At 44.6% G+C, this 25,397-nt stretch overlaps 7 protein-coding genes across 7 annotated transcripts; 4 read left to right on the top strand and 3 right to left on the bottom strand.

Annotated features, from left to right (window-relative positions):
* Positions 1 to 97: 97 nt before the first annotated feature.
* On the top strand, positions 98 to 2,394 carry SERLADRAFT_364161 (uncharacterized protein; the record flags this gene model as incomplete). The annotated part of the gene is made up of 8 exons (XM_007324210.1): positions 98 to 399; positions 463 to 807; positions 859 to 966; positions 1,022 to 1,120; positions 1,171 to 1,264; positions 1,314 to 1,441; positions 1,493 to 2,005; positions 2,067 to 2,394. Coding segments are annotated over 8 exons (1,859 nt in total), but the record flags the coding sequence as incomplete, so codon positions are not given.
* A 758-nt stretch (positions 2,395 to 3,152) lies between these two features.
* Positions 3,153 to 3,670, top strand: SERLADRAFT_403253 (uncharacterized protein; the record flags this gene model as incomplete). The annotated part of the gene is made up of 1 exon (XM_007324209.1): positions 3,153 to 3,670. A coding segment is annotated over one exon (151 nt), but the record flags the coding sequence as incomplete, so codon positions are not given.
* Positions 3,671 to 4,452: 782 nt separating this feature from the next.
* Positions 4,453 to 5,115, top strand: SERLADRAFT_443585 (uncharacterized protein; the record flags this gene model as incomplete). Its single annotated transcript, XM_007324208.1, has 1 exon — positions 4,453 to 5,115. The coding sequence occupies one exon, from the start codon at positions 4,453 to 4,455 to the stop codon at positions 5,113 to 5,115; it is 663 nt and encodes a 220-aa protein (XP_007324270.1).
* A 394-nt stretch (positions 5,116 to 5,509) lies between these two features.
* Positions 5,510 to 6,480, bottom strand: SERLADRAFT_443584 (uncharacterized protein; the record flags this gene model as incomplete). The annotated part of the gene is made up of 3 exons (XM_007324207.1): positions 5,510 to 6,129; positions 6,193 to 6,340; positions 6,391 to 6,480. The coding sequence occupies 3 exons, from the start codon at positions 6,478 to 6,480 to the stop codon at positions 5,510 to 5,512; spliced, it is 858 nt and encodes a 285-aa protein (XP_007324269.1).
* A 3,645-nt stretch (positions 6,481 to 10,125) lies between these two features.
* On the bottom strand, positions 10,126 to 11,167 carry SERLADRAFT_374761 (uncharacterized protein; the record flags this gene model as incomplete). Its single annotated transcript, XM_007324206.1, has 3 exons — positions 10,126 to 10,191; positions 10,214 to 10,762; positions 10,814 to 11,167. 3 exons carry the CDS (start codon positions 11,165 to 11,167, stop codon positions 10,126 to 10,128), a joined length of 969 nt encoding a protein of 322 aa, XP_007324268.1.
* A 1,413-nt stretch (positions 11,168 to 12,580) lies between these two features.
* SERLADRAFT_411939 (uncharacterized protein) lies at positions 12,581 to 14,722 on the bottom strand (the record flags this gene model as incomplete). The annotated part of the gene is made up of 6 exons (XM_007324205.1): positions 12,581 to 12,639; positions 12,697 to 13,002; positions 13,075 to 13,471; positions 13,613 to 13,982; positions 14,048 to 14,532; positions 14,588 to 14,722. 6 exons carry the CDS (start codon positions 14,720 to 14,722, stop codon positions 12,581 to 12,583), a joined length of 1,752 nt encoding a protein of 583 aa, XP_007324267.1.
* A 2,737-nt stretch (positions 14,723 to 17,459) lies between these two features.
* SERLADRAFT_443581 (uncharacterized protein) lies at positions 17,460 to 19,239 on the top strand (the record flags this gene model as incomplete). The annotated part of the gene is made up of 4 exons (XM_007324204.1): positions 17,460 to 17,585; positions 18,132 to 18,540; positions 18,798 to 18,823; positions 18,886 to 19,239. The coding sequence occupies 4 exons, from the start codon at positions 17,460 to 17,462 to the stop codon at positions 19,237 to 19,239; spliced, it is 915 nt and encodes a 304-aa protein (XP_007324266.1).
* Between the last annotated feature and the right edge of the window lie 6,158 nt (positions 19,240 to 25,397).

The raw sequence follows: 25,397 nt of genomic DNA, 5'->3' as shown, positions 1-25,397 counted from the left end.
TCATATTGAAGCCCTCTATGTGTGCACCAGGGAGTGAGCGGTGATCTGGGTCCCGACACCTTCGAGTCACGAGCAATCGCACATTTTATCTTTCCTTGAATGTTTTTAGCACTGACTCGCGCTTCCCGTCTTTCCTATCGATTACCTGCTTTCCGCTCTGTAACAGCACACGCACCCAGGTTTCATTCCATGGCTACCGTCGAATCTCTCGACAGTCAAATAACGGAACAAGCGGCGCTCTTGTTGGATCTTAAAACACAAAATGCAGATGCATCTAATATTGAAGAAGCTAAGAAGAAGCTCGGCGAGCTGAAGAAAAATCTCGCATCGATCAAGGGTGCGGCAGGCAACAAGGATGCAGGAAAGAAAAAGGGTCGACTGCTACTAAAGACAGCAAAAGTTCGTACTATCGTATGCTTTGATCACCAGATATCTCAAGTACTCAAGTAGGTTCCATAACAGGGAACGCGCGACTATGGCCCTGGCGAAATGTTCTGTCGCGAGCACATAGAACGCACGGTCAAGGATGTTTTCACGACATTTGGAGGAAGCTGCCTTGATACGCCTGTTTTTGAGCGGAAGGATATCCTTGCTGGGAAGTATGGGGAGGATGCGAAGCTTATATTCGACCTGATGGATCAGGGTGGAGAACAGCTTGCGCTACGATATGATCATACTGTTCCTCTTGCGAGATATTTGGCCATGGGGGGAGCTACTATCCAAGGCAAGATATGGCAAGTAGGCAAGGTCTACCGACGGGATAATCCTGTCATGTCAAAAGGTCGAATGAGGGAGTTTTCGCAGGCGGTATGTGATAGTGATATCGACTGAGGCCCCCGTCTGAGATATGAACGTTAGGACTTTGACATTTCTGGCGTTTGGGATCCGATGATCCCAGACGCTGAGATTATCAGTTTGCTGTGCACGATTCTTGCTAGATTTGATGTGGGGGAGTTTACTGTTAAGGTATGTCACAGTATTCCAGTTGCATGACATTGTTGTTCATATTTGTTATCAATAGATTAATCATCGCAAAATTCTGGATGGTATTTTTGAAGTGTGTGGTGTACCAGAAGAGAAGATCAGATCGATATCATCTGCGGTCGATAAACTAGACAAGGTATTTTCTTTTCGTCTATATTATCATGTACTGTTCTCATGTTTCTGTAGCTTCCCTGGCTGGAAGTCAAAAAAGAAATGACCGAAGAGAAGGGGTTGGACCCTGCAGTGGCAGATAAAATCGGGGAGTATGTCAAGCATAAAGGTGATATACTCGTTGTTGCAGGGTTACATAACCTAACAGTATCGACAAGGTGGACCATCATTGCTGGAACAACTCAAGGCAGATGAAACACTAATGGCCAACGGAAATGCCAAGCAAGGTGTTCTTGATATGGAACTCTTATTTACTTTACTGAAGGCTTATAATGTCATCAACAAAGTCAGTCGTGTCACATCTTCGTCTATCTCAGTCTGACCTCGTACCTTTAAGATATCGTTTGACTTATCACTTGCTCGGGGTCTCGACTATTATACAGGGATCATTTACGAAGCTATAGTCGAAGCATCGGCTCCTCCAGGTTTTGCCGCCGCCAATGCGCTCGCCTCATCTTCAGCACCTGTCACAACCGAGTCATCCGCTACCTCTACACCACCACCACCGAAAAAGAAATCTAGCAAGAAACCCAAGCCTGAAAATGGTGAGGAAGAAGAAGAAGTTGACGAGTCTCAAGTAGGTGTCGGTTCAATAGCCGCCGGTGGCCGGTACGACAACCTTGTGGGGATGTTCACTGCAGCGGCTGCTGGAGAGGGGAAGAAAGCGCCCAGTCTACCGTGTATTGGTGTTAGCATTGGACTCGACCGCATTTTCGCTATTGTGTGGCCAAAATGGGTTGAAAAGGGTATGCGAAGCAAAGAGACGATGGTGTACGTCATGGCAGCGGGAGACGGACTGTTAGAAGAACGAGTACGCTTGGTCCATGAGTTAAGAGAAGCAGGCATTAAAGTGGGTTGAATTTTTTTATTTATTCACGCGACGTCAGGTCATTAAATAAGGACTGTTGCAGACTGATTTCTTAGCCAAGAAGAAACCAAAATTGCCTACTCAATTTGCCGCAGGTGAGAAGGACGAAGTTCCGTTTGCGATTATTCTTGGAGGGGAAGAGCTGCAGCAAGGTCTCGTTACTGTTAAAGAGCAGAAATGGGAGCTTGTGGATGGGAAGAAGGCCAAGATACAGTCTGCAGACACAGGAACGAAAGTAAGGCGGGATGGGCTGATCCCATGGTTGAAAGAGACGCAGACGTTTTTAGAATGGTCTAGTGGAAAGCTCATGTAAGGGACTCGCTTGATTGTAATTGAATTAGACTTTTCCATTGGATACACTATCTAAAACGATCTATTCCTGGCCCAGAATGGGACTGGTATAAGTTCAGCGTTAAAGCTTGCTTACATTATACATCAGTGCAAGGATGAACGGTCACATGATTAAGACACGTCGTGTTCAAATCAAACAGACAGACTGTAAACCAAGTAGACAGTACCCGACAACAATATATTTTATTTTCTTCAGCTCGAATGATGTTAGCCCATGAAGGACAAGATCATTCCTCACCTGATTTCATGTTTAGTACACCTGAGGGGACATCTCTTGTGCAACATATCCTTGCACCATTGCTTTCGTTCCAACCTCATGACTACCAGATTGAAGGTGTATGCAAATCCCTAGATGGAGTAGACCTCTTGGCCATTATACCGACAGGGGGAGGCAAAACTGCTTACCTGTTCATGTACATGCTCATCCTTCAGGCTCTTGCTTCTAATCCCACTCTCTGTACTCCACAGAGACATGTCCCTGCCAACCCTGCCATGGTGGTGGTATTCCCTACAAACAGACTCGAGGAAGAAATGGTATGTCAGCATCTTGTCAATGAAATCAAATGCTACATTGACGCACCTAGGAATAAGAGTTCAAAGGCTATCATATTGAAGCATTAGCCATTAATGCAAATACTCTCCGGGATGCCAGGATCAACCGCAATAAAAATCTATGGCATACTGCTCGAGAAGAGGTTGCTATGGTCTTGCTGTCCCCTGAACAGCTCTCATCAAAAGGATTCAAAGACCTGTTGTACCACAGGTCATTTCGGAGTAGACTGTGAGGAATCGATTTTTCTTATCGCATTCCCGTCATGTCGTGGTTAGCAGACTCAATCCCTGTCACTCCTCTTGCCCTTGGACTAGAGATTACAGCAGGTGTTTTATTACTTTTATACTTTTTCTTCTTATTCTCTATTCACACTCACGTCCTATCGTACCTACAACAAAGGAGACTTGTTGTAGACCCTCGAGAAGATATCCAAATGACATAGCAACGATCCATTGCTATGTCTGGGAATACTTCGGAGGAATATTGATAAGCGAAGAAGGTTGTGAGTCAGCGCCTTCTCATGGGCTTACTGATACAGCCAATCGCACATCCCTTACCAATACATTTTCTCATACGATTAGTAAATACGATAGATCGGACCACCTTCTCCTTTTTTTCTTATTGGTTAGCTAGATGGTCAGACCACTTTCTTAGTTCTTCCCTTTCTTGGTCTGACCATTGCCGTTCACTATATAAAGAAGTACATACTCGATGTACTATTCTCTAGTTCAATATTAGTTTGGATTTGCGCTTATACCGATACTCTTCATCCTCATACCCTGATTTATCGCCTTCCAACAAGGACTTGACCAGGCATTGTGCTTTGTTATATAGCTTTGTATTTGTTGCCTGACATAGACTATGGGCGTTAGGAGTAGATGAAATACACCTACTCGACACCTGGGGCACGGCATTTCGAAAATCCTTCCTACAGATAGGCTTCATAGCCCAGCGCATGCCTTCCAACATTGTTATCATTGCTATGACTGCCACATTAGTTGCAGGACAACCAACAGAGCGTGTATGCAGCTTTCTGACGCTTACCCCTGGACAATACCACCTTGTACAACGTTCCAACGTCTGCAGCAACATGCGGCTTGTCATCTTGCAGTTACCCCATGGCCCGGGTGGTTGGTGTTTTCCGGCCCTTGACTGGGTGCTTGCAAACAAGAAAAAAACAATAATATACTGTCAGACGATTCATCTGCAGTTCCGTGTAATGACTTACCTCTGGAATAAATCGGCTGACCGCCAGGACCTCCCAATCTGTCTGCGCATGTACAATGTACTTAACACACCTGAACACAACAGGGAGACACTCCAGCTTTATCGTGAGAGTAGTAAGTCACAGATTGTAATTGCAACGGACTCACTTTGTGTGGGATACAGCCCAAAAGATATTGAGGTTGCCATAGTGCTGGGCCTTGCTCTAGTTCCTGACAACTTTTTCCAGAAGATAGGACGAGCGGGACAAGGTCAACAGGTGGATACACCTTGGGGCATTATGTATGTGACAAAGACTCACATGACAGATGCCGAGTCTATTCTTGAGGACCACAAGATGAGCGCTGGCATAAAGAAGACACCAACATCTGCCGTAAGCATGGACGGCAACATGGCTAAGCTGCTGTTAGCGCCTTGCCTCGTTGCTGAGCAGAATCGGCTGTACACAAACCCGGTTGTCAACTCACCTTTTACTTGCTCAATGTGCATTGTCCAATTTTCACATCCATCAACCCAATGTCTGTGCAGTGGATGTGATCCTGCCAGTTGCCCTCCTCAAATTACTACACCTCCCAAGGTCCCAAAGCTCAAGGCCATGGAGAAGTCCAAACATCTGTCAAAGGACCAGCAAAAAATGGCAGTAACTGCCTTTGAGGAAGTTTGTGGCAGGATCTATGATGCAGCACCCTCACTACTCACTGGCTTACTTCCATCCGCTGCCTTTCTACTTGACAACACAATCAAAATTCTTGTCAAGCGTGTCACAAGCCTGCAATGCTTAGCTGACTTGGCTGCGCTCACCACATCCAACGGCTTATTACAGCCTCATCTCCATCATGTGTGGAATACCATTCAACAGCTCCGGACGAAACTGCCCCTGTCCTCTGCTCAACCTGTTGAAGTGGCTAGCAAGGACTGCATGTTTATCATGGATTGCCATATGGAACTGGCAACGACCAGGTGAGTCCTTGACAACTTATATTTGCGATGCAAAAAAATAATAAACCTCCCATGGCAGCAATGGACCTCTATTGTCCAGCTCAATTTACAATGCCATTTATAGTAACATGGCTCCGTACGTTTGAAACCCCTCTTGTGATTATGGTCTAATTGTTGCCCCCAGCACCGACACTTTGACATGGCAGGCTCCAATGTCACATAACAACTTTGACTTGAAAATGAATCCCATCCCAGCCAAGCGTAAACAAAATGGCACTGTAGGGCCCCAGGATAATCCTCAATCACGCAAGCAAAAAATGGCGAGCTTGTTACGTGTTCATCAATTTACAAAGATATATAAGTACTTATGAATGGACTGCCAGGCGAAAGAGAACAAGTCCTGAAATCAGGTGCGAGGCTCAGTCCTCCCCTCTATCACTGCCCTCATCTGCAGCTTCACTGGCCCAGCTGTCATCAGAAGAGTTATTGTCAACAGCATCAAATTCAACCATCAGCTCCCCGTCCTTGAAAAGGCGTAATCCTGGGGTATTAGGACTGTTGAAGTACATATTCATGTTTTCAGTTTTGTTGTTGTTGTTGTTATGTTCATCTTTGCCCCTTTCTTCCTTGCTCCCATCATAATTGCTTGTATCAGAGTCTTCGGGTACTTCCTCCTCGCTGTGACTCTTCCTTTGTAAATGGCTGGCTTGATGGCTTTCAAACATTCCATGTGCAGTAGTTGTCTCCCTTATCCACTTCTCTAGTTTTCCCATGCATAGTTTGTTAATGCCCCTAGCAAAGTCGCTGATATCTAGCCCACTATATTTGCGCCCAGAGTGGAAAAGATACAGCTCTTCCTCCTGGTAAGTTCGCAGCAAGGTCTTGATCTCTGGTTGGTCATGCGGTTTGGGATGTTTCCCACTTTTCTGCGCAAGACCAAGGCCTTCTAGCAAGTCTTTCTTGATCCGACTGAACTCTGCAACATTCCGTGATATGGTGCTACACATCAAAGGGCCATCCCATTCAACATCATTATGCTCTCATGAGTGTTGCAATATATCATTATAATATTCTTGCATGAAGTCTCCGCCATAGAATTTACTGGGTAGTCCTTCAAGGTTTACGAGCCAGTTTGACAAGATGGCATCCTTCAACTCGGGTGAGCATTCCAGCTCAAGGTTGCAGATCATCTTAAGCAGGTAAGTAGCATACTTTGTATGTGTAGACCCTGCAAATGTAAATAACATAATCTTAAAGTGATTTCAGCACTGCAAAATGTGAACACGCATGCAAAACTTACCTTTATACACTCATAAGCACGTCCAATATCACCCTCACTGATAGAATATGCAAGTTCACGAGCCACAATTGCATCTTGCATGAACAGCATTGAACAAGCCAAGGTTCCATCACCAACAAAATCCTTTTCAGACTCTTCATTATTTGAATCAGTGTTACTTTTGTTTTTAGTCTTCTTTTAGGCAGGCTGACGGGTAGATTCCTTTGCAGTACTGTGGCTGCCTTGACGAGGTTTCCATTCACTTCCTATGAGAACTTCACCAGGTCCTTTTAGCGGACCACATTGTTGTTGTGCTTGTTCAAAAGACTTTGCATGTGTGTATCTCTGATGTAGTTTGCATACATCATTTTCCAGTGTTTGTAGGTCTGGTAGCTCAGAGTGTGCTGCAAGTGACTGGAAGTGACCAAATAGGTCTGTGGTTTTATAAAACAATCTGGGGTCATGTCACCTCATAGTACATTCTGCAGCCGCAAAGTCTCTTACCTCCAACAATCAAGGATACGAGCATCAAGCACCACACTGGCAAGATGAAAACTGGGATAGTAATCCACTTTTTTCAGGTCCGAGGGTGCCTTGCGCCCAACTTGATTTGCACTGTGCCCCAATGTTGACGGGTCATCAGTAAGCTTGTCTCCCCAGTGCCGTTCAAATAACCGGCTGAGGTTGGTCCATTCTGTATGCCATAGTTCTAGCATTTGTAAGGACCATTTTATTATTTTCTTATCTTCTCTATGTCTTGGTTCTCGAATGCCTTTCCCATTACACCTCTGGCTCTAGGGCTAGAGGTATCATTTGCCATATTACTTCTCATAGCCCTCACAGGCTTTCTTAACCACCGTTACCACTTTATATCACAGATCAGAGACTGGGTATCACTCCCAGCCAGCCAGCACAATGGGTAGGGACTGGTAGTAGGCATCTCGCCAACCAGCTCCAAGCCCCATTAAGGCCTGGATATACTAATAAACACTTTGATCAGGATCATACCTCATCATGAGGATACGGTTCCTGAACACGCGTAACAAACATCTATTATTAGTACAAATCTCTCACCCGCTGATTAATCAAGTTAAAGTCGTACGATAGTTGTTCTCTTTTTCTTATTGGACGATTTATTCCTCAGACCACTTTTTGTTTATTCTCCTTTCAGTCTGAGGGACAAACAGTTCACTATATAAAGCCTTACCTATTCATGTATAGTTCCTTAGTTTTCTATTACTGAATTTACCCGCTTTACTCCTCAACCAAAACCCTTGAGCTCACCTCCCAAAGTCCTCTACTTGCTATATTTACTAGCGTCTGTCAACCTCAAGCTCATCAAACCTCTTACTCCCTGCAAGTGCAGAAGGAGACAGGTTTCGTTTTTGTTATAGTTTATCGTTGCCTCACAGAGCCACCGGTCCACCACCTAGTCCAAATCTGACGGTTTCATGGCCTTACCAATGGACTGGTTGTACTGGACCACCTGGTCAAACGAGGGAGGGAGGGGAGTAGTTCCAATTTGGAACAAGTGAGTCCCAGGCAGTGTGTGGTAGGTGTAGCTGTAGCAAAGACAATGGACAAAAGATAAGTGTACCCAAGTGAATGGGACGATGATGTACATGGGCAACGCAAGGGGATGAACCTTCTCCAGCTCAAAAACTACCCACCCACGCTCCAACCAGGCGAGACGAGCAACCGATATTTTGATGGTATATGATGGAAGATCGACATCATGAAGATAGACCTTTTGCCCAATTTGGACCGGCCGCCGGGGCTTTGCTGATGTCAGCAGCGGCACGTGGTGGTCGACAGATCGGCGACAGAAACAGATAGAAAGTGGTGACATCAGATATGGTGAGGGAGCAAAGAAGATGAGGAGGAGGAGGGTGGAGGTGACAAGGAGGTGAACCAGAATAGGGATCCAGAAGCGACTGTTGGGTGAGAATAAAAAAGAGAGTAAGGGTCCCATGGTGGGACTGAGTAAAGAAAAAAAAAGGTAAGGGAGGGCGACGAAAGCAAGGGCGCAATGTGTAGCCAGTGGCGACGCGAAAATTTGCCAAAATGCCAAAAGTGCCGAATGGAAAAGCAAAGGTGAACGCGACTGGATTGCCTAATAGAGGTGGTGCTGATCAGCCACAAATTCAAAAAGGCAATATTAATTACTATTCCATGTGGCACTGTGCCTGTGTGGCGCAAAGGCGAGTCTTTTTGAATATTCGCTTCATTCTTGACACCTGTCCATGCTACCAATCAACTTTGGTGCATGACAGCGGTGGATCAGAGTATGAGAGCTGAAGAGTATTGATATAGGTGTAAATCCAAACTAATATTGAACTAAAGAACAATATGTGGAATATCTACTCCTTATATACTGAATAGTAGCAGTCAGGCCAGAAAGAGAGGAAAGTACTATCATATTTACTAATCGTGTGAGAGAGAGTCTTGGCAAGAGATGTATAATTGGCTATATTAGTAAGCCCATGAAAGTGCTGAGTCATAGCCTATATTGCTGATTAATATCTCTCTGAAGTATTCCTGGACATGGCACTGGATCATTGCCATGCCATCTGGATATCTTCTCGAGGGTCTACAATGGTTCTCCTTTGTTGTAAGTATGATAGAATGTGAATATGAATGGAAAATAAGAAGAAGAAAGATAAGAGTAATAAGATACTGACTGTGATCTTTAGTCCAAGGGTGAGAGGAGTGACGGGGAATGAGTCGGATAACCACGACACGATGGGAATGTGATGAGAAAAATTGAGTCCTCACAGTCGGGCCCCTCAGTGTGCATGCAAATTAATGCTTGCTGGAAGTGAAATAGCACACTGTGCTGCAAGTTCTGTAAACAGCAATGTCCAGCTGGATGGAATATCAGAGGGAATGGATGGCTCGGGGGTCTGAGAACTCATGGTGTTGATGTAGACAACAAAAATATATGTGGGGTTGTCTATAATAAATGATTACTGGTCAGTGCATTATATAATACAGGATTTCAGAAACACATTGTTCAAGCATATCCATAAATCTATAATGTAAGTACTACGGTCTTAGAGAGCCTCCCAGGAACAAGACACAATTTTGGAAGTTAGGAGATATTTGCACATCACACATGAAATAGAAAATGATGCCTAAAATGGTGAGAGACAGGAGACTCTGATCAACATGGAAATTTTGGATTGTTCCCTGGTGAGTTGAATGGTGTGACTTTGGATCTATGTTTGTTGACCTGATCCTCTTTGATTCTTTTCAGCGACTTATGTAGAGGTACAAGAATGAGACTGAATTATATGGTAGGAGTAGTGATGGAAAATCATGCTCATAGCATTGTAGTAGAGATTGGAAATAAGTAGTAGCCTTGTCATTCTCCATTTTGCACAGTACATAGAGTATATGGGGGTGTAGTGGTGTGAAAGTCCGGTGAAAATGAGTGGGTGACAAATGTAATGCGATTCTGGGAGCTATGGTACAAAAGGTCTTGAAAGGATACAACAAACTACTTCAGTTGAGCCTCCAACTGCTCGAACTGATAATCATCATGCGCCTTGCTCATAACGGCGTGCGCACGAACCTCGGCATGCCACTTATTATTTTCATTGAGCGCAGCTGGGTATCTGTCCTCTCCTTCCTTCCCAGCCCAATCGAAATCAACGAGAAACCCTTGCTCCTTGGAAGAAACAACATTCGTGTCACGCAGGTCTCCGAACACAAACCTATTCTCGTGCAAGAGCTTTAGTGCCCTTTTAACATCCCTCAAGACAGCTTCAGGAACAGGTTTGGGCCTTGAACTGTTTCGCAGTCGCCAGATTGATGCACCGTCTTCGAGATGGTCCATGACGACCATAAAAAGGCCCCCGATGATTGGCTCGCACCAGTGGAGCTTTGGGGCCAGTTTGGCATCGGATAAGAGGCGGTGGGCTGCTTTACCGTATCGACTCGCAAACTTGACGACGACCTCGGTAGCACCATCAGGGGTGGCAGCGTCACCAAGGGTAGCCCGGTACAGCGCGGTGGTCCCAACTCCCAGGTCTGGCAAGCTGGTCGAAATGTGCTCGCCGGTTCGCAAGAGGACACCGTGGTAGGTCAGGCACGGCAATGCATTGCCAGAGACTGAGGTTGGGTCAGGGTAGATTGCCGCAATAGTTATGTGGTTGCCCTGAACTGCGCGGTAGTGCGCTGCCAGTGCCGCTCGACACGATGAAAGGCACCTGAAGATTCGAGCCGCATGGATGATGTTCTCGGACAAGTGAAATCCGGGGGTGATATTGAAGGCGACTAGCCTGGATGCGTAGATAGAGCCAACACAGACAGCCACACCAATCTCGATCCGATTTCCCGAGAGACCGAGAAGCAAGACAGGGAAATTGCAGGATCCTTGAAAGTGCGCAAGCTAGAAAGGACACGTCAACGGAGATACGAATGTGGATGCGTGCTGCCGCACCTGGGGGTCCGACACAATCTTGCTGTAGTCGGCAAGACTTTGAACAAAAGGATCTCCGCCAATACCAGGGGCATTTTTCAGCTCCAGGATTGTGACAGGGAACTCACCTTGCCACCAACTCGCATCAGGCTGGATGTTCCCCACCCGGTCAAGCCTTTCCTCCCACTGACCAGGCTCCCCCATTAAGTGGTCGACGTGCTGCCGAATGGCGTTCCGGCGACTGTCCTCATTGTGATAAGACATGATTGTACTGCTGAGGAAGCTAGACGCGTGGCTGACATCATGTTCGGTCACCTCGAGATCGCCAAGCTCGGCGAGGGCCCGTTGTAGGTGCGCAAGTGGCGGGCTGAACATGGCGGCTGGGACTTGATCGAGGCACACAGGATGGCCATCGGCATTGAGGAACTTTGCCAATGCATCAGCGCTCCTTACAACTGCAGATGGGGAGGGGCTGGATGATAGTTTGGCGAACTGCTTGCCGAGCTCTGCAAAAATAATGAGGATTGAACAAGTGACAAGTGGGTGGACTCGTACTTTTCTTAATCTGTATCCGAGACCGCGCTTGAGGATCGTCAACAAAGTCAAGTAGCTCCTTGACTGAAACGGGGTGAGGGGGCTAGGGAGGGGTATGGAAACACATGAAAAAACGCACTCTCGGCATTGGCAACAATGATATGAAGAGTACCATTTGGCAGGGCTTCGGTGAACACGTCTCCAATATCATGTAGAACACTGAGCTCGGCTGCCTCTGGTTGGATGCGAAGCCACTGAATGACACGGTCTGTCAGATCCACCTCGGGCTTTATCTTGACATCCGCCTATCCAGGGTCAGTCATTTGGCATCGTAGACTAGGTGGCAGACACACCTTGTACAGCACAAGGTCTCTCAGTGGGACATCGTAGTCAACCTCCTTGAGCCGCTTGTGGAACTCCCGCAACAGCGATTCGACGATGTCATTGCCCTCGACGGTTATTTGCGTGATAAACGGCGGCTCCCCTGGAAAGTAGCACTTGAGCTTGAGCTTCATGATGGGCGTGGTTCACCGAGTCTCCTATAAATCCCTCGTACTGGAAGGCACTGACTGCGCCGATACTCGGATTTGGGAGGAAGAAGGAGAAAGATAAAGAACGAGAAAAGAAGGCAAAGCCTGTGGCGCCTCCGAGCGCCTTCCTTTCGCCCTACTTGTCGCCAAAATACTGACGATAACTGTCGTTTACATTATGTGCTCTGTGAGTGGACTCTTAGGCTGTCGTTTTTAAACATTTTTATTCCCTCCTTTTCATAAATTGTTGCATACCATCTTGTTCGCGCTGGCTGGCTTTTTTTCCCGCTGCAAGTTAGTACCCTGCATTCTATGATAGACATACCTCGCATAGTAAGACTGTAATCTATTAGTGCCATATCGTGCTTCTTTGTATTCCGAGAGAAGAGTTCACCAAGAAAACCATAATAAATTTTGTACTTCATTTCATGTAGTAATAACGTACAATCCAGCGATTTGAGTATACAAGAAAGTAAACCAGAAATTTGCAAGAAATAATTGTAAATATAAGATATCCAATAGCGTCCTATAAACTTATGCTTATTCTTCCCTTGGTTTATTTGTTAAACAGGGTAAATCTGAGAGAATTACTACATGTCCTTCGAAACAAACTCTGATGATGGCTGTCTTGTGGAGTCGACCAGTATGGTAAATATTCTAAATCAGCCTAGCGCTGTTCGATCCTGATGAACAAGTTATACTCACGTTTGAGTAGGTATATTTCTCAAAGTTCAAGCATGCGTTCGTCTTCCAAGGGAAGAGGTAACCTCTGACCTGTTTTGTCTATAATACCAAAATTTAAGTCAACAAGTATATTTCATATTACAGACCTTATCTTACCTTCTTTCGGAGCTTTGGCAACATCCAGGATATATAGCCGGGTGTCATGTGAAGTAGCAAAAAATATTCGTCCAATTCCTTCGTCCCAAGCAATTGCCATGACGCCCTGCTTCATAGTGCTCCGCAGTTGCTGAGGCGTTATGAGCTTAGCTATGGGTGTATTCCTGGCAACATCTATATTCCGTTTGATAGCTCGAATAGGGCTGTCTTTTTGCGTGAAAACGTCATCCACTTCGTCTTCGGGTACAACGAAGTGGCTATAGAGCTGCACTAGAGGTGGAGACTCCGTGCGATTATCGGCCGGTACTGTATGAAGGAGACAACGGTGTGATCCGGGAAGAGCGCAAGGTCGACCTATATGGCTGCCGGTAGACGCACCCCCTGAAAAAGTATGGGCTGACATTCTGCGAATGTTATCAAGAGAGTAATAAGGGGTAAAGATAGATGGAAACGGAAACTTCGCGGGTGGAGTAGGCGGAATGAGGGCGTGATATAACTCGGTACCTTTCGACCTGCGCAAGAAAATGTGAATAGGTGGGGGCAGGGCCTGGGTAGGACCACTGGAGTTGCCAACGGGAAGCAGATTGGGGTCGCTAATTTGAACGTTCTCAATATCTCTGAACCTGAAATTTAATATCGATTGGGGAGCATATGAATATCGCTCATCTTGCCCAGGTGGTGGAATGGGGAACATGGCGAAGTTACAAAGGCCTTCGGGGTCTCGGGCAGGTGGACCGGGCAGAATGGGGATGGAAGGTTGAGATGGACCAGGTAGCTGAACGAGACCAGTCAATTCGATGTAGCGGACAACGAAAACTTGACTTTGATTTGGAAGTATTCGGAAACTACAGATGGTATGTTCCTAGGAGATTGTAAGTTCTATATTGGACAGATAGGCTGGTTATACAGAACGTACGTCGAAAGAATTTGGTAGTGTGTTTGCGCAGGTGAGAGTGGAGATACGACCATTGATGGATAGATCTTTGAAGACAATAAAGCGGGGTTTTTTCACAACAGCCATGCAAGGCCTCCCTTGAACTTCAGCCAGATCGATGGGACCCAACTCAGACGTGGAACGCATCAAAGAAATCAGACGGAATGGAGGTGGTTGAGACCTTGCGAATTCAAAGAATTCCATAGACCCCGGAGGATAGCGAGGGTCTGCGAGAGCGTCGAGTGCATCCAAAGGAACCTGCATGCATGAGCATGTATAGCGAAAAGGAGCCGGAGAATCTATCCCATACAAGGGATTGTTTCGCAAGGTATTATAGCTTGAAGGATTAATCCTGCAACGACTTAGTTTCACAACTGCAACAAACCAAAAAAAAAAAAAAACGAAAGGGGTACTTACGTCGTTTCTTTTTGGTATCTCTTGGAAAACTTTCGGCGGTTGAAGGCAATGACTATGCTCCGAACCCCTTCGATTGTCATATACTTGACTCGTAGATCATAAGCTTTGCGTTTCACGGGCGTTTCAGCCAAAGGAACTACGCCCCCTACGCGATGATCAAGGACATAGACTACTAAGGAAAAGTGATTCCTGTCTGGATTTGATACAGAAGCAACCAGATGCTTTCCACCCGGGAGAGCGACCATAGACAAGATTTGTCGATACGCTCGAAAGCAGTGCAAGTCCTTTGCGACGGGTTCTGGAGACATCCAGTTCTGTCTAAGCGTCAAAGCTCGAGTAACTAGTCGCTCAGCTTCGAACGACGTTATAGAGTGGAGGGCATATCTCGTGGAAGGCGGTAAAGGAGGTGCTTCATATCCGAGGCTTTGCAGAAAACGTTTCCATATAATACCTTGATGACTAAGGTTGTAGTATAATCTGCTGACCTGAGAAGGGTCATTGAAAGGTCGTTTTTAAGATATGCGAAAAGAGAGGACTTACTGTTCGTAATGATAGGATGTCCTCAACTGTTAAATACACAAACACATGATCTACCAAGATGTCATCCGACAGTGTGCTTAAGGATGGTAGCAGAGGGAGATGTACACGCACATCCCATGCTCCCGGGATGTGCATTTTCTACCAAGTGTCGAAAGACTGGAGTGTTGGGGAGTATGTGAGTGGTAAAAAAAATATATTTGTTACTAAAATACGTACCAAACGTGCCATGTTTACGACTATGTAGGCCTTGTTTTTACATTCTGAGAGAACAAGACAGAATTCGCGTCAAGTTCTTCGTTGTACTCCAGAATGTTAATGAAAGCTGGAGCACGACTGTGATTGTAGCCGACAAGGTAGCGACGATGGAAACCCAAATACAACACTTTCCCAAATGGAATACGCGCTACAAGCATTGTCACATCATGTGACTATGTCGGCGGCCGGAGCGAAGATAATAACCAGGATTACCAATGTTGATACTATTGTTGGACAATAGGTGCAATTGGTCTGGGGAGAAGTTGAATAACTCACCACTCGTTGAGCTTGTTGGAACTTGACTAGTAGATATAATTTTAAGTTTTCTATGTAGAAAAATAAGCAAGAACTTAAAGCATTGGAGCAGTGGAACAAAACTGAAAAGATGACACATGTTTTGGAATGGTTCTGCAATTTCTGGTCACACTGGTCACAACAGCACTCACAGACCAAATCAGGCAGAGCTTACCAGTTAAATTCCACAGGTCATACCAAGTCCTGACGCTGGTGGTATGTGTGGTACATGTTGGGCAGTGGATACAAAGCTATATAACAATAACAAATGTCTGGCCAAGTTCTTGAGGAAAGGCAATGGATCAGAGTATTGAGATTGAAGAGTTTCTGTATAGGTGCAAATCCAAACTACTATTAAACTAAGAAATAATACATGGAGTATCTACTCCTTATATAGTAAACAACAGAGTGTTACAATTAACATACCAGCACCCTACTTACGCTTCACTTTTGTACTTCTACTTTTATTTTCCAAGTCACATGACCAGTCATGTGACACATCACCTGACCAGTGTCTAGACTCATCATGTGACCGGTCACATGCTAAACATCAGACTTTGAACTTTATTTACAACTGTACAGTACCTCATGTATTTTAGTATATATACAAGAGTAATACAGGGGGAAGGACTCAGCGAGTCCTCCTGTTGTCTAGCACAACTAACTCACTGCAGCCTAAGGGGTAACCACTCCCCATCATCTTCTTTATAGTGTGTTCCTGTGTGCGCCAGAGTAAATAACTCTTGGTTGTTACACAGAGGTCAGATCAAAAGGAGAAAAGAATAAAAGAGTGGTCCAACCAAACAGTTAACCAATAAGAAAAAGGAAGAAATGGTATGATCTATCATAATTACTAATTGTGTAGGAGAAGTCTTTAGTAAGGGATATACAATTGGCTGGATCAGTGAGCCCATGAGAAGGTGCTGGATCACAGTCCATGTCACTGATTAATCTCTCACCGAAGTATTCCCGTGCATAGCTCTTGATCAGCACTATGCTATTGGGATATCTTCTCAGGGGTTGGAGAGCCACAACATGGCAGGAATGCAATAGAAAAAATGATTCCTTACAGTATGTACTGAAGGAAAGCTAGCAGTCCTTGATTGAGTATTTTGGTGTGTGATTGCCTGTTTTGGTCACCTAGTCACTGTTACGATAACACAATTTTCGGACCTTTAAATTTCATTCTCCTCTTCAACTTTCTTCTGTAGTTTTCACACACTGTGCCATGCGGCACTTTCCCTTTTGTTCAAACTTCACCTTCTCACGCTGCACTGCCTTTCTTTATTTTTAGATACAAGTATCTCACGCAGTGGAGCTGGTCACACGGGCTGTGCCCTATGAGATTATCAGCCACTGCCTCCATCAACTGTATAGTACATATGTACAAACAACCTGTAGTAGTATATACCTCAATAAATGAAGGAGACTCCTCAGCAAGTCCTCCTGTTATATACCCACAACCAAGTCGGTCCTACCCCAACGCACTTCCTCCCAACGCTTGTTTGAGTTATGCACCAGAGTAACTAAACTCTTGGTTGTTACATTAGGACTTGCTCTTTACTACTCTCTTGCACTTTGTGCAAACCCAGTCCCCAGGGTTAAGGGGTTATTATTTTGGGATATCCTGTATAGCAGAAGGGTGTAAAACCTCTATCCCCTATACCGAGTTAACGGAGGGATAAAAGCTCAAATCAAACAAGTAGCGTTTCAAGTAGCGATTGAGAATTAATCAACAACTGAGGAAAATATGTACATGATGGTCTACTATATATATGTTTCTGAAAGTCAGCCATGAGGCGCTGACTGATGTTCTTTGTAATGATTCTAGACTTATGTCACGTGATGGTCACATGATCTGATATAACTACGTATTTATGTTATCCGCGCTAAAGCAGCAGCTTAACATATCTTATCTGTCATGTGATCAGATATCGAAGAAAATGAAAAAGGAAATTAGCGCTCAAACTAGCGCTTCTGGTTCAAGTCGTGACAAAGGGTGCGCTCCTAGCGATGGCCCTGTAGTGCTCAGGGAGAAGAGACAATTAACTATACACGGCCCCTCAGTGTTAAGGGGAGTACTTTAGCTCAATGATAGTGTGGAACTATTGTTTATTAGTTTTAGAATACAAAAATTTCTCTTTTGGATTCTAAAACTAAACACTGGTCATGTGACTATGAAAAGTCCGAAAATGTAAAGTAAAGTAAATGATCACATGATCAGTCATGTGACTTGGAAAAATGAAAAGTAAAAGTACAAAAAGTGAAGCGTAAGTAGGTGCTGGTATGTCAATTGTAGCAGTCGCAACCCCAACAACAGGACATGAACACTCTGTTGCGCAACATGCGTGCACAGATTCTGTCCTTGACAACTCAGCTCGACAAAATTCAGGCTGCCCCAGCAGCTGGACACATGGTTGAGTGGAAGTTCAACAAGAAAGTCAAGATCGTCGCTGACCCCGGCGCTTTTGAAGGAGACTGAGCAAGATTTGTCAAATGGTGGATCAAACTCCAAATTTGGATCAAGGCAAACTGGGACGCATTCACTGATGATTTTGAGATAGCCACTGTAGCGCTATTGTTACGATAACACATTTTTGGACCTTCAATTTTCATTCTCCTCTTTAACCTTTTACTGTAGTTTTCACACTCCGTGCCATGTGGCACTTTCCCTTTTGTTCAAACTCCTCTTTCTCGCACAGCGCTGCCTTTATTCTTATACTAGCTACAAGTCTCTCACGCAGTGGAGCTAGTCACACGGGCTATGCCCATGACATTATCAGCCATTGCCTTCATCAACTGTATAGTACATATGTACAAACAAACCTGTAGTAGTATATATACCCCAATAGATCAAAGGAGACTCCTCAGCGAGTCCTCCTGTTGTATCCTCGCAACTAACTTGTTGAAGCCTAAAGGGTAAATGTTCCCTCATCATTATCTCTATAGTTGGTTCTAGTTGTGCACCAGAGTAACAAACTCTTGGTTGTTACAGCTATCACGACTAAAGGGACCTGTAGCAGGTCAATACGCCCAAGTTAGACTCCAGGAATGTTACACGGTGGGTGTGTGGCCAACCTGGGACAATCTCAAAGTAGAGATTGAAAAATACTTCAAACCGCAAGCTGAGCGTGACTGGGCGCGTCAGCAAATCCGTTCCTTCAAACAAGGAAATATGAGGAGGGATGATTATGTTACCCGGTTCCTGGCCCTCTCCATCCAAGGAGGGCTTGGAAATGAACACGCAGTAAAACTGCTGGAACACAATGTGAACCCTCGCATTGCAGAACAGATTTATCTGCAAGATACGAGAAACCAGAATTTGGCCCTGGTGACTGAGGAAGTACAACGAGTTGGTAGAGCCATGGAGCTCTACGCTATGCACCAAGGTGGCGGGTCCACCTGTTAGTTTTGGTGATTCTGCACCTTTGTGCTACCTATATATTTTCATTCCTTTCTCTATCTATTCTTCTATCATTCACTATTGATTGTGTTCTCTATTATTTTGCCTTTGTGGCTGCTTTGTTTACCTTTGTTTACAAAACTTCGGACAGTACTGCAGAGTCCAATGCTTCCTATTCTCTAGTTACTCACATTGAACTCTAGGTACTGTATACCTGTCATACTCTCTAATAATAAAGTTACTCACATTGGACTCTAGTTCCAGTCCCTGATTGCTCTCAGCAAGTGGCTAGACACTTCCTTCAAGCTTTGTTCTTAATACCACCACCAAAAATAATCATTCCCAGAGGAGCCCTGGATCATCAAACCAAAAACAACATCACTCTCATGGGTTCCAACCATTCGGGTTGCAACCGGGTGCTCCAATGGATATTGGCGCGAACCAAAGTGGACAAAAGCACAGATTCACCTGCTTCAGCTGTGGGCAGGAGGGGCACATGGCCCAAGATTGTACAAACAGAGCACGGGCTGCTCAACAAAAAAATAATAACCAAGGGCGCCAGGCGCACCAACTAGAAACTGAAAAACCGGACAATCAGCTCCAGACTCTGGCCGGTCATTCATACGACGACATCTGGGCTTTTTTCTATGACCAAGAGGTCAATGAAATGAAAGCTCAGGGAAAAGAGTTTGGAGCTTAGGTTACTTGGGTGCCTTCGCTCCTCGGAACAATGAAGTAAACCACAACAAAGTAGCCCCTGCTCCGGGGTGTTGCACAAGCAATAATGGAAAGGAGGGGATGGCTCCCCAATTTGTAAATAGATTTCTAAATTTGTTACCTGAAGTATGTACTTGTATGTGTAGTTGTGACTGTGGATTTGCCCTGGACCCATCTGATGATATAGCTGCTTTGAGCACTGATTCAGTGGGTCAGGATGATGAAGGAGTTAATACTAGAAATACTTACAATACCACCGCTGTACCAGTGTCTCCTCTGGAGTGTGGTCCCAGCGAGACAAACACTAGGGTGCTTGATTCTGGTAAAAATAAAGTAGAAAAACATGTTGCTTTCAATACCTTTCAATACCTCTTCTTCTTCTTTGGAGCCACCCTTTCCCGGAATCCCAAGGTGTGTGTTGATGTGCACATATTCATTCCAAGAAGAGATCTGTTTAGACATTGGCGTGGAAAACCTTGCCCGAGGCACAGTACACTCAACTAGCGCACTGCTTGATTCAGGCGCTAACAGAATCTTCATAGATCAGGTCTGGGCGGAGCAAGTTGGACTCCCCCTTGTAAAATTAGATGTATCTATTCCTGTCTATAGTGTTGACAGTACACTTAACGCGGGTGGCTGTATTACACACAAATGTTCTTTTGTTGTTGAGTACCAAGGACACAGAGAACGAGTCACCGCCAAAGCTACCCAACTAGGGAAGATTAATTTAATCTTAGGCTGGACCTGGCTATTTAAACATAATCCTGAGATAGACTGGCAGACAGGGGTTGTCGCATTGTCACATTGTCCTCAGGAATGTGAAAACTTGGGTAAACCGAGTTGCGTCCGTCAAACTGAGCGTCTTGAAAAGATAAACGCTGGTCACATTTATGAGCTCAGATCTTTAGAAAAGATTGACAATGGCAATGACGAGGTAAAACCAGAGGAAGAGATTAAGAGGCTGGTACCTCCCGAGTACCATGACTTCTGGAAAGTCTTTTCTAAACATAAGTCAGAGCGCTTCCCAGAGGCTAAGCCTTGGGACCATGCTATAGATTTGAAGGACACCTTCAAACCAAGGAAAGGACACATGATACCTCTCTCTGCTCCAGAAAGAGATGAAGTATCAAGTTTCATAGATGAACAGCTTAGGAAGGGTTACATCAGACCTTCCAAAAGCCCTATGATGTTCCCGGTGCTCTTCATTCCTAAAAAAGATGGTAAGAAGTGTATGATTATGGACTATTATTACTTGAATGAGTACACGGTTAAAAATGCGTATCCGCTGCCTTTGATTAGCCAGCTAGTAGACAAGTTGGCTGGTGCCAAGATCTTAACAAAGATGGATCTCAGATGGGGGTACAATAATGTACAAATCAAAGAAGAAGATGCTTGGAAGGCCGCGTTCACGTGCCACTGAGGACCCTTTGAACCACTTGTTATGTTCTTTGGGTTGACCAATTCACTGGCAACCTTCCAGAACATGATGAACAGGATCTTTGCGGAAATGGAAAACTGTGTTGTCATTTACATTGACAATTTATTAATATTTACAAAGTCGAACGAAGAGGCTGAACATGACAGGATTGTGCAAGAAGTCCTTCAATGCTTACAGGAACGGGACTTTCTTGTCAAACCCAAAAAATGTAACTTTAAAGTGAAGGAAGTAGAATTCCTCAGTATGATAATTGGCCAGAATGGAGTCAGGATCCATCCTGAGAAAGTTCAAGCTATACTGGATTGGCCTGAACCTACTTGTGTCAAAGGAGTTAGGGCCTTCCTTGGCTTAGGCAACTTCTACTGAAGGTTTGTTGAAAATTTTGCAAAGATAATGAGGCTGTTGAATGATCTCACTAAAAAGGACATTGTTTGGCACTGGGGTGCTAAAGAACAAGAAGCTTTTGATAAGCTTAAACAGGCATTTACAACAGTGCCCATATTAGCATTTACAGAGTTAGACAAGGAGTTCCGGCTAGAAACCAACTCTTCTGATTTTGCTACTGGGGCTGTTTTATCAATTAAATGCCCTGACAATCTTTGGAGGCCTTGCGCCTATTTACTGCATAGTTTGTCGCCTACAGAGCGCAACTATCAAATTTACGATAAGGAGATGCTGGCTATTATTTGCGCTTTAGAGCACTGGCGGCACTACTTAGAAGGTGCTAGGCACCAATTTGAAATTTGGACCAATCATAAGAATCTGGAGTATTTTATGACGGCCCGAGACCTGAACCGGAGACAGGCCCATTATGCAGTGTACTTGTCGAGGTTTAATTATAAACTAATTCATAAGCCTGGAACTTTGATGGGGAAAGTATCACAACACAATGGGATCCGCACCCGTGTACAGTGATTCTGGACCTTCTGGGCATGCAACCAATCAGTATGCTTTCCAAGTACACCTTGGTAGCTTAGTTGGTAAAGCACCAGACCATGAAAGCTGGAGTCCCAGGTTCAAGCCCTGGCCAATGCATATTTTCTCATACTATAAACAAATGTCATAATTTGTCAGAAAGCAGATGCTTTGTCCAGAAGAGAGGATCATGCCAACGGCATAGAAGATGACAACAAAGGTGTCACCTTGATAGACCAATCAAGGGTTGCCAATGTTAGAATCAGGCAGGATTCTGATCTTCTGGAAATCTTTAAGAAAGACATCTCCTCAGAAGAGAAGGCGCGCCTTGACAGCAATGAGAACTATTTATGGGAAGATGGGCTCTTCTGTTTTAAAGACAAAATCTTTGTGCCTGAGTCCGCAAGGATTAAGGCAATAGATAGACATCACAACACTCCAGTGGCTGGGCACCCTGGGCGGCAATGAACCATGGAGTTGATCTCCAGAAACTACATGTGACCTGGCATGGTCAAAGACGTACAGGAGTATGTAAAATCCTGTCTAAGATGTGCCATGGCAAAGAACTCTCATCAACCACCGGCCGGTAAACTTATGCCAAATCCAATACCAGCAGGTCCCTGGCAGGATATATTGGTTGACTTCACGACAGATCTACCTGAGGCAAACAGGTACAATTCAGTAATGGTGGTAGTAGATCGCTTCTCCAAAGAAGTAGTATTTATTCCCACCAATAAAACCATTACCGCTGCTGGCATGGCAGATTTATTTAAAGATTTTGTATGGTCTATCCATGGATTGCCAGAAACAGTTATTTCCGATAGGGGACCTCAATTCACTAGCAAATTTACGAAAGAGTTATGCCGGATGCTGGGCATCAAACCTAAGTTATCAACAGCGTTCCATCCGCAGACTGATGGACAAACGGAGAGACTCAACCAGGAGTTGAAACAATATCTCCGGATATTTATTAATGACAGACAGACAGATTGGGCCAAGTGGCTAAAGATAGCCCAGTTCTCATACAATATTAAGCAGTTGTTGGCTACAGGAAAGGCACCATCCGAGGTGATGAGATCATACCTCCCCAGAATGGGTGTAGAACCTGGAAAGAGCAAGAACAAGGCTGCTGGGAACATGGCCAAGGACATGAAGTCCGTCTTAGACAAAACGCGCAAGACGCTACTCAAAACTGCAGAGCAGATGAAAAACAGGGCAGAGCGTAGACGCTCTAAGGCCCCTGACTACAAGGTCAGCAACCTGGTCTGGTTAGATACCAACCACTTAAAGTTAAAAGATTGGCAGTCTAGAAAACTGACCGAAAAGTGGATTGGCCCTTACCGGATTAAGGAAGTCAAACCCAATGCAGTGGAGCTGGAACTCCCAAAATGAATGAAGGTAGTACCCACGGTCAATATTAGCCGTGTGAAACCTTTCAAAGGACTGCTGCCGGGACAGCGCGTAGACCGGCCCGGACTGGTTGTAGTCACCCAGGAAGGTGAAGAAGAGTTCAAAGTTGAACAAGTGGTGGACGCACACTTGAAGCGTGGAAAATTAGAATTCCTAGTCCTGTGGAAGGGCTATGGAGACGAGGATAGAACATGGGAACCAGAAGCCCATCTGGACAATTCCCGCAATACTGTTTGCAAATTTTATTCTAAGAATCCCTCAGCTCCTAGGAAGCTTAGAGGCATGGATTCTAAACTTTTATATTTCCTTTTTCAACCTATGCCCAAAATTTTGACTACTACCTCCGGTATTTGGTCTCGCCTGGAAGTCGGGCCTTAGAGGGGGGGTAGTGTTACAATAACACAATTTTTGGACTTTTTCTTTAATTTTCATTCTCCACTGTAACCTTTTACTGTAGTTTTCACACTCTGTGCCATGTAGCACTTTCCCTTTGTTCAAACTCCACTTTCTCGCGCTGCACTACGTTTCTTCTTATTTTAGATACAACTCTCTCATGCAGTAGAGCTGGTCATACGGGCTAGGCCCTATGACATTATCAGCCACTGCCTCCAGCAACTGTAAAGTACATACGTACAAACAAACCTGTAACAGTATATAAACCCCAATAAATCAAGGAGACTCCTCAGCGAGTCCTCCTGTTGTATCCTCACAACTAACTTGTTGACACCTAAAGGGTGATCCCTGTTTTATCTCTCTACTCTTTGCTTGTTCTAGTTTTGCGCCAGAGTAACTAACTCTTAGTTGTTACACTTCAAGCTTCAGGGCTAAATTTCAGGGTTCATGACCAAGAATATCTGTGCTAAATTGTTCTGCTTTTTCAGAAAAAAAAACCTTCGGCTCTACATAATCTTCTACACCCCCCCAAACAGCAACATAGAAGCCCTCCATCCCTGTTTGAGTACAAAGTGCTGTCCACTTCCATGTAATGTTAGTAAATTCACATAGACAAAGTGATTTTGTCCACTTTACCTCTTGATCCATTGCAATGAATGTAGCATTAACATTATGTAATAGAGCTTTTGGGTTGGCCCTAATAATGGTCAATTTTTTTTGGCGAGCTTTGACTGCCTTGAGCTCAAGCTGCTGCCGGTCAGCTAATAAAAGTTGCTGATAGACCTTCAATAGGTCATCCTTGCGGATCCTTATAAAGTCTAGGAGGCAAATCTGCTCCCCAATAGAACAGCCTACATATAAAGAAGAAAGAGAAGATACTAGTTTGTACAAGAAAAGGATGGTGTAGTGTACCCACCTTCATTGGCTTGTTGTAGTTTATCCATCAGAAATGCATTCCAGATGTTAACCCAGCATTTTTTTCGTTGCAAACAGTTCGAAAAAAAAGAGTTGGTTCTTTGCCCATTTGAGAGAGCTGTTAGATCATAAGATTAGTTAGAGTCCGTCAAGTGATCACATACAGACATTGAACTCACCAGCCATATTTCTTTGAGATGTTGGCCACATTCTGTTTGTGGTTTTCTTGAGCAGCACAGATATCATGGGTGAGTGATTCAAACTGCTGCCTCCGTTTGGTTTTCTGGGCCACAGTCAGTTTTGGCCGGATACACTTTGGCTGTGTGAGAGTCATTTCTATAACACTGCAAGTTTTTCTAGACAAGTCAGCCTTAAGTATAGAGCTAGGATTTATGTGCCAAAAATCTGGCTGCTTGGCATGTCAGAATATTCTATGTACCTAGATACATAATATGGAGCATGTAGTAATACAAGTACGGTTTCTACAACAAAAATTAGTCATGAAACACTGAGTCACTGAGTGGAACAATGGAACGGGTGACTTACACATATCTGTGCTTGATGTAGTAGTAGATCCATCTGGTTCCCATTAACCATTCTTGGCAAAGTCCAACTCAGTTGTGGTTGTAGAGCAATGTAAGGTGATCTCAGCTGACAAGTGACAAAACCGGATAAACCCGGTCTCTGCCAAAGCAGCCATTGTTCTCCATGGAGCATAGCCACCACTCCATGGAGTCACCATTGTTCTCCTAGGAGTCATTATACTGTAGCGAGTAGCACCTCCGACTATAAGTAGTAGGGGGTTTAGTATAGGAATACCTCAGTCGTTTCTATAGCCTCTCGTGCAGCGGCTGAGGTATGTTACATTACATTTATTAGAGATCACCTTAAACTAACATCTATTGTAGTTTCACTTAGGTAAATAATACAGTTGTTTCTATAGCCTCTCGGGCAGCGGCTGAGTTTCACTTAGTCTTATTAACAAGGGGCTAGTGGGAGTAGCGGTGACCACTCCACTGACTATGACATCTGAGGTAGCAACACCAGGGTTGGGTTTTGCCAGGTCTAAG

Source organism: Serpula lacrymans, assembly GCF_000218685.1.
Source record: "Serpula lacrymans var. lacrymans S7.9 unplaced genomic scaffold SERLAscaffold_18, whole genome shotgun sequence".
NCBI lineage: Eukaryota > Fungi > Basidiomycota > Agaricomycetes > Boletales > Serpulaceae > Serpula > Serpula lacrymans.
The sequence above is the reverse complement of the archived record's forward strand: the minus strand, read 5'-3'. Positions and strand labels throughout refer to the sequence as shown.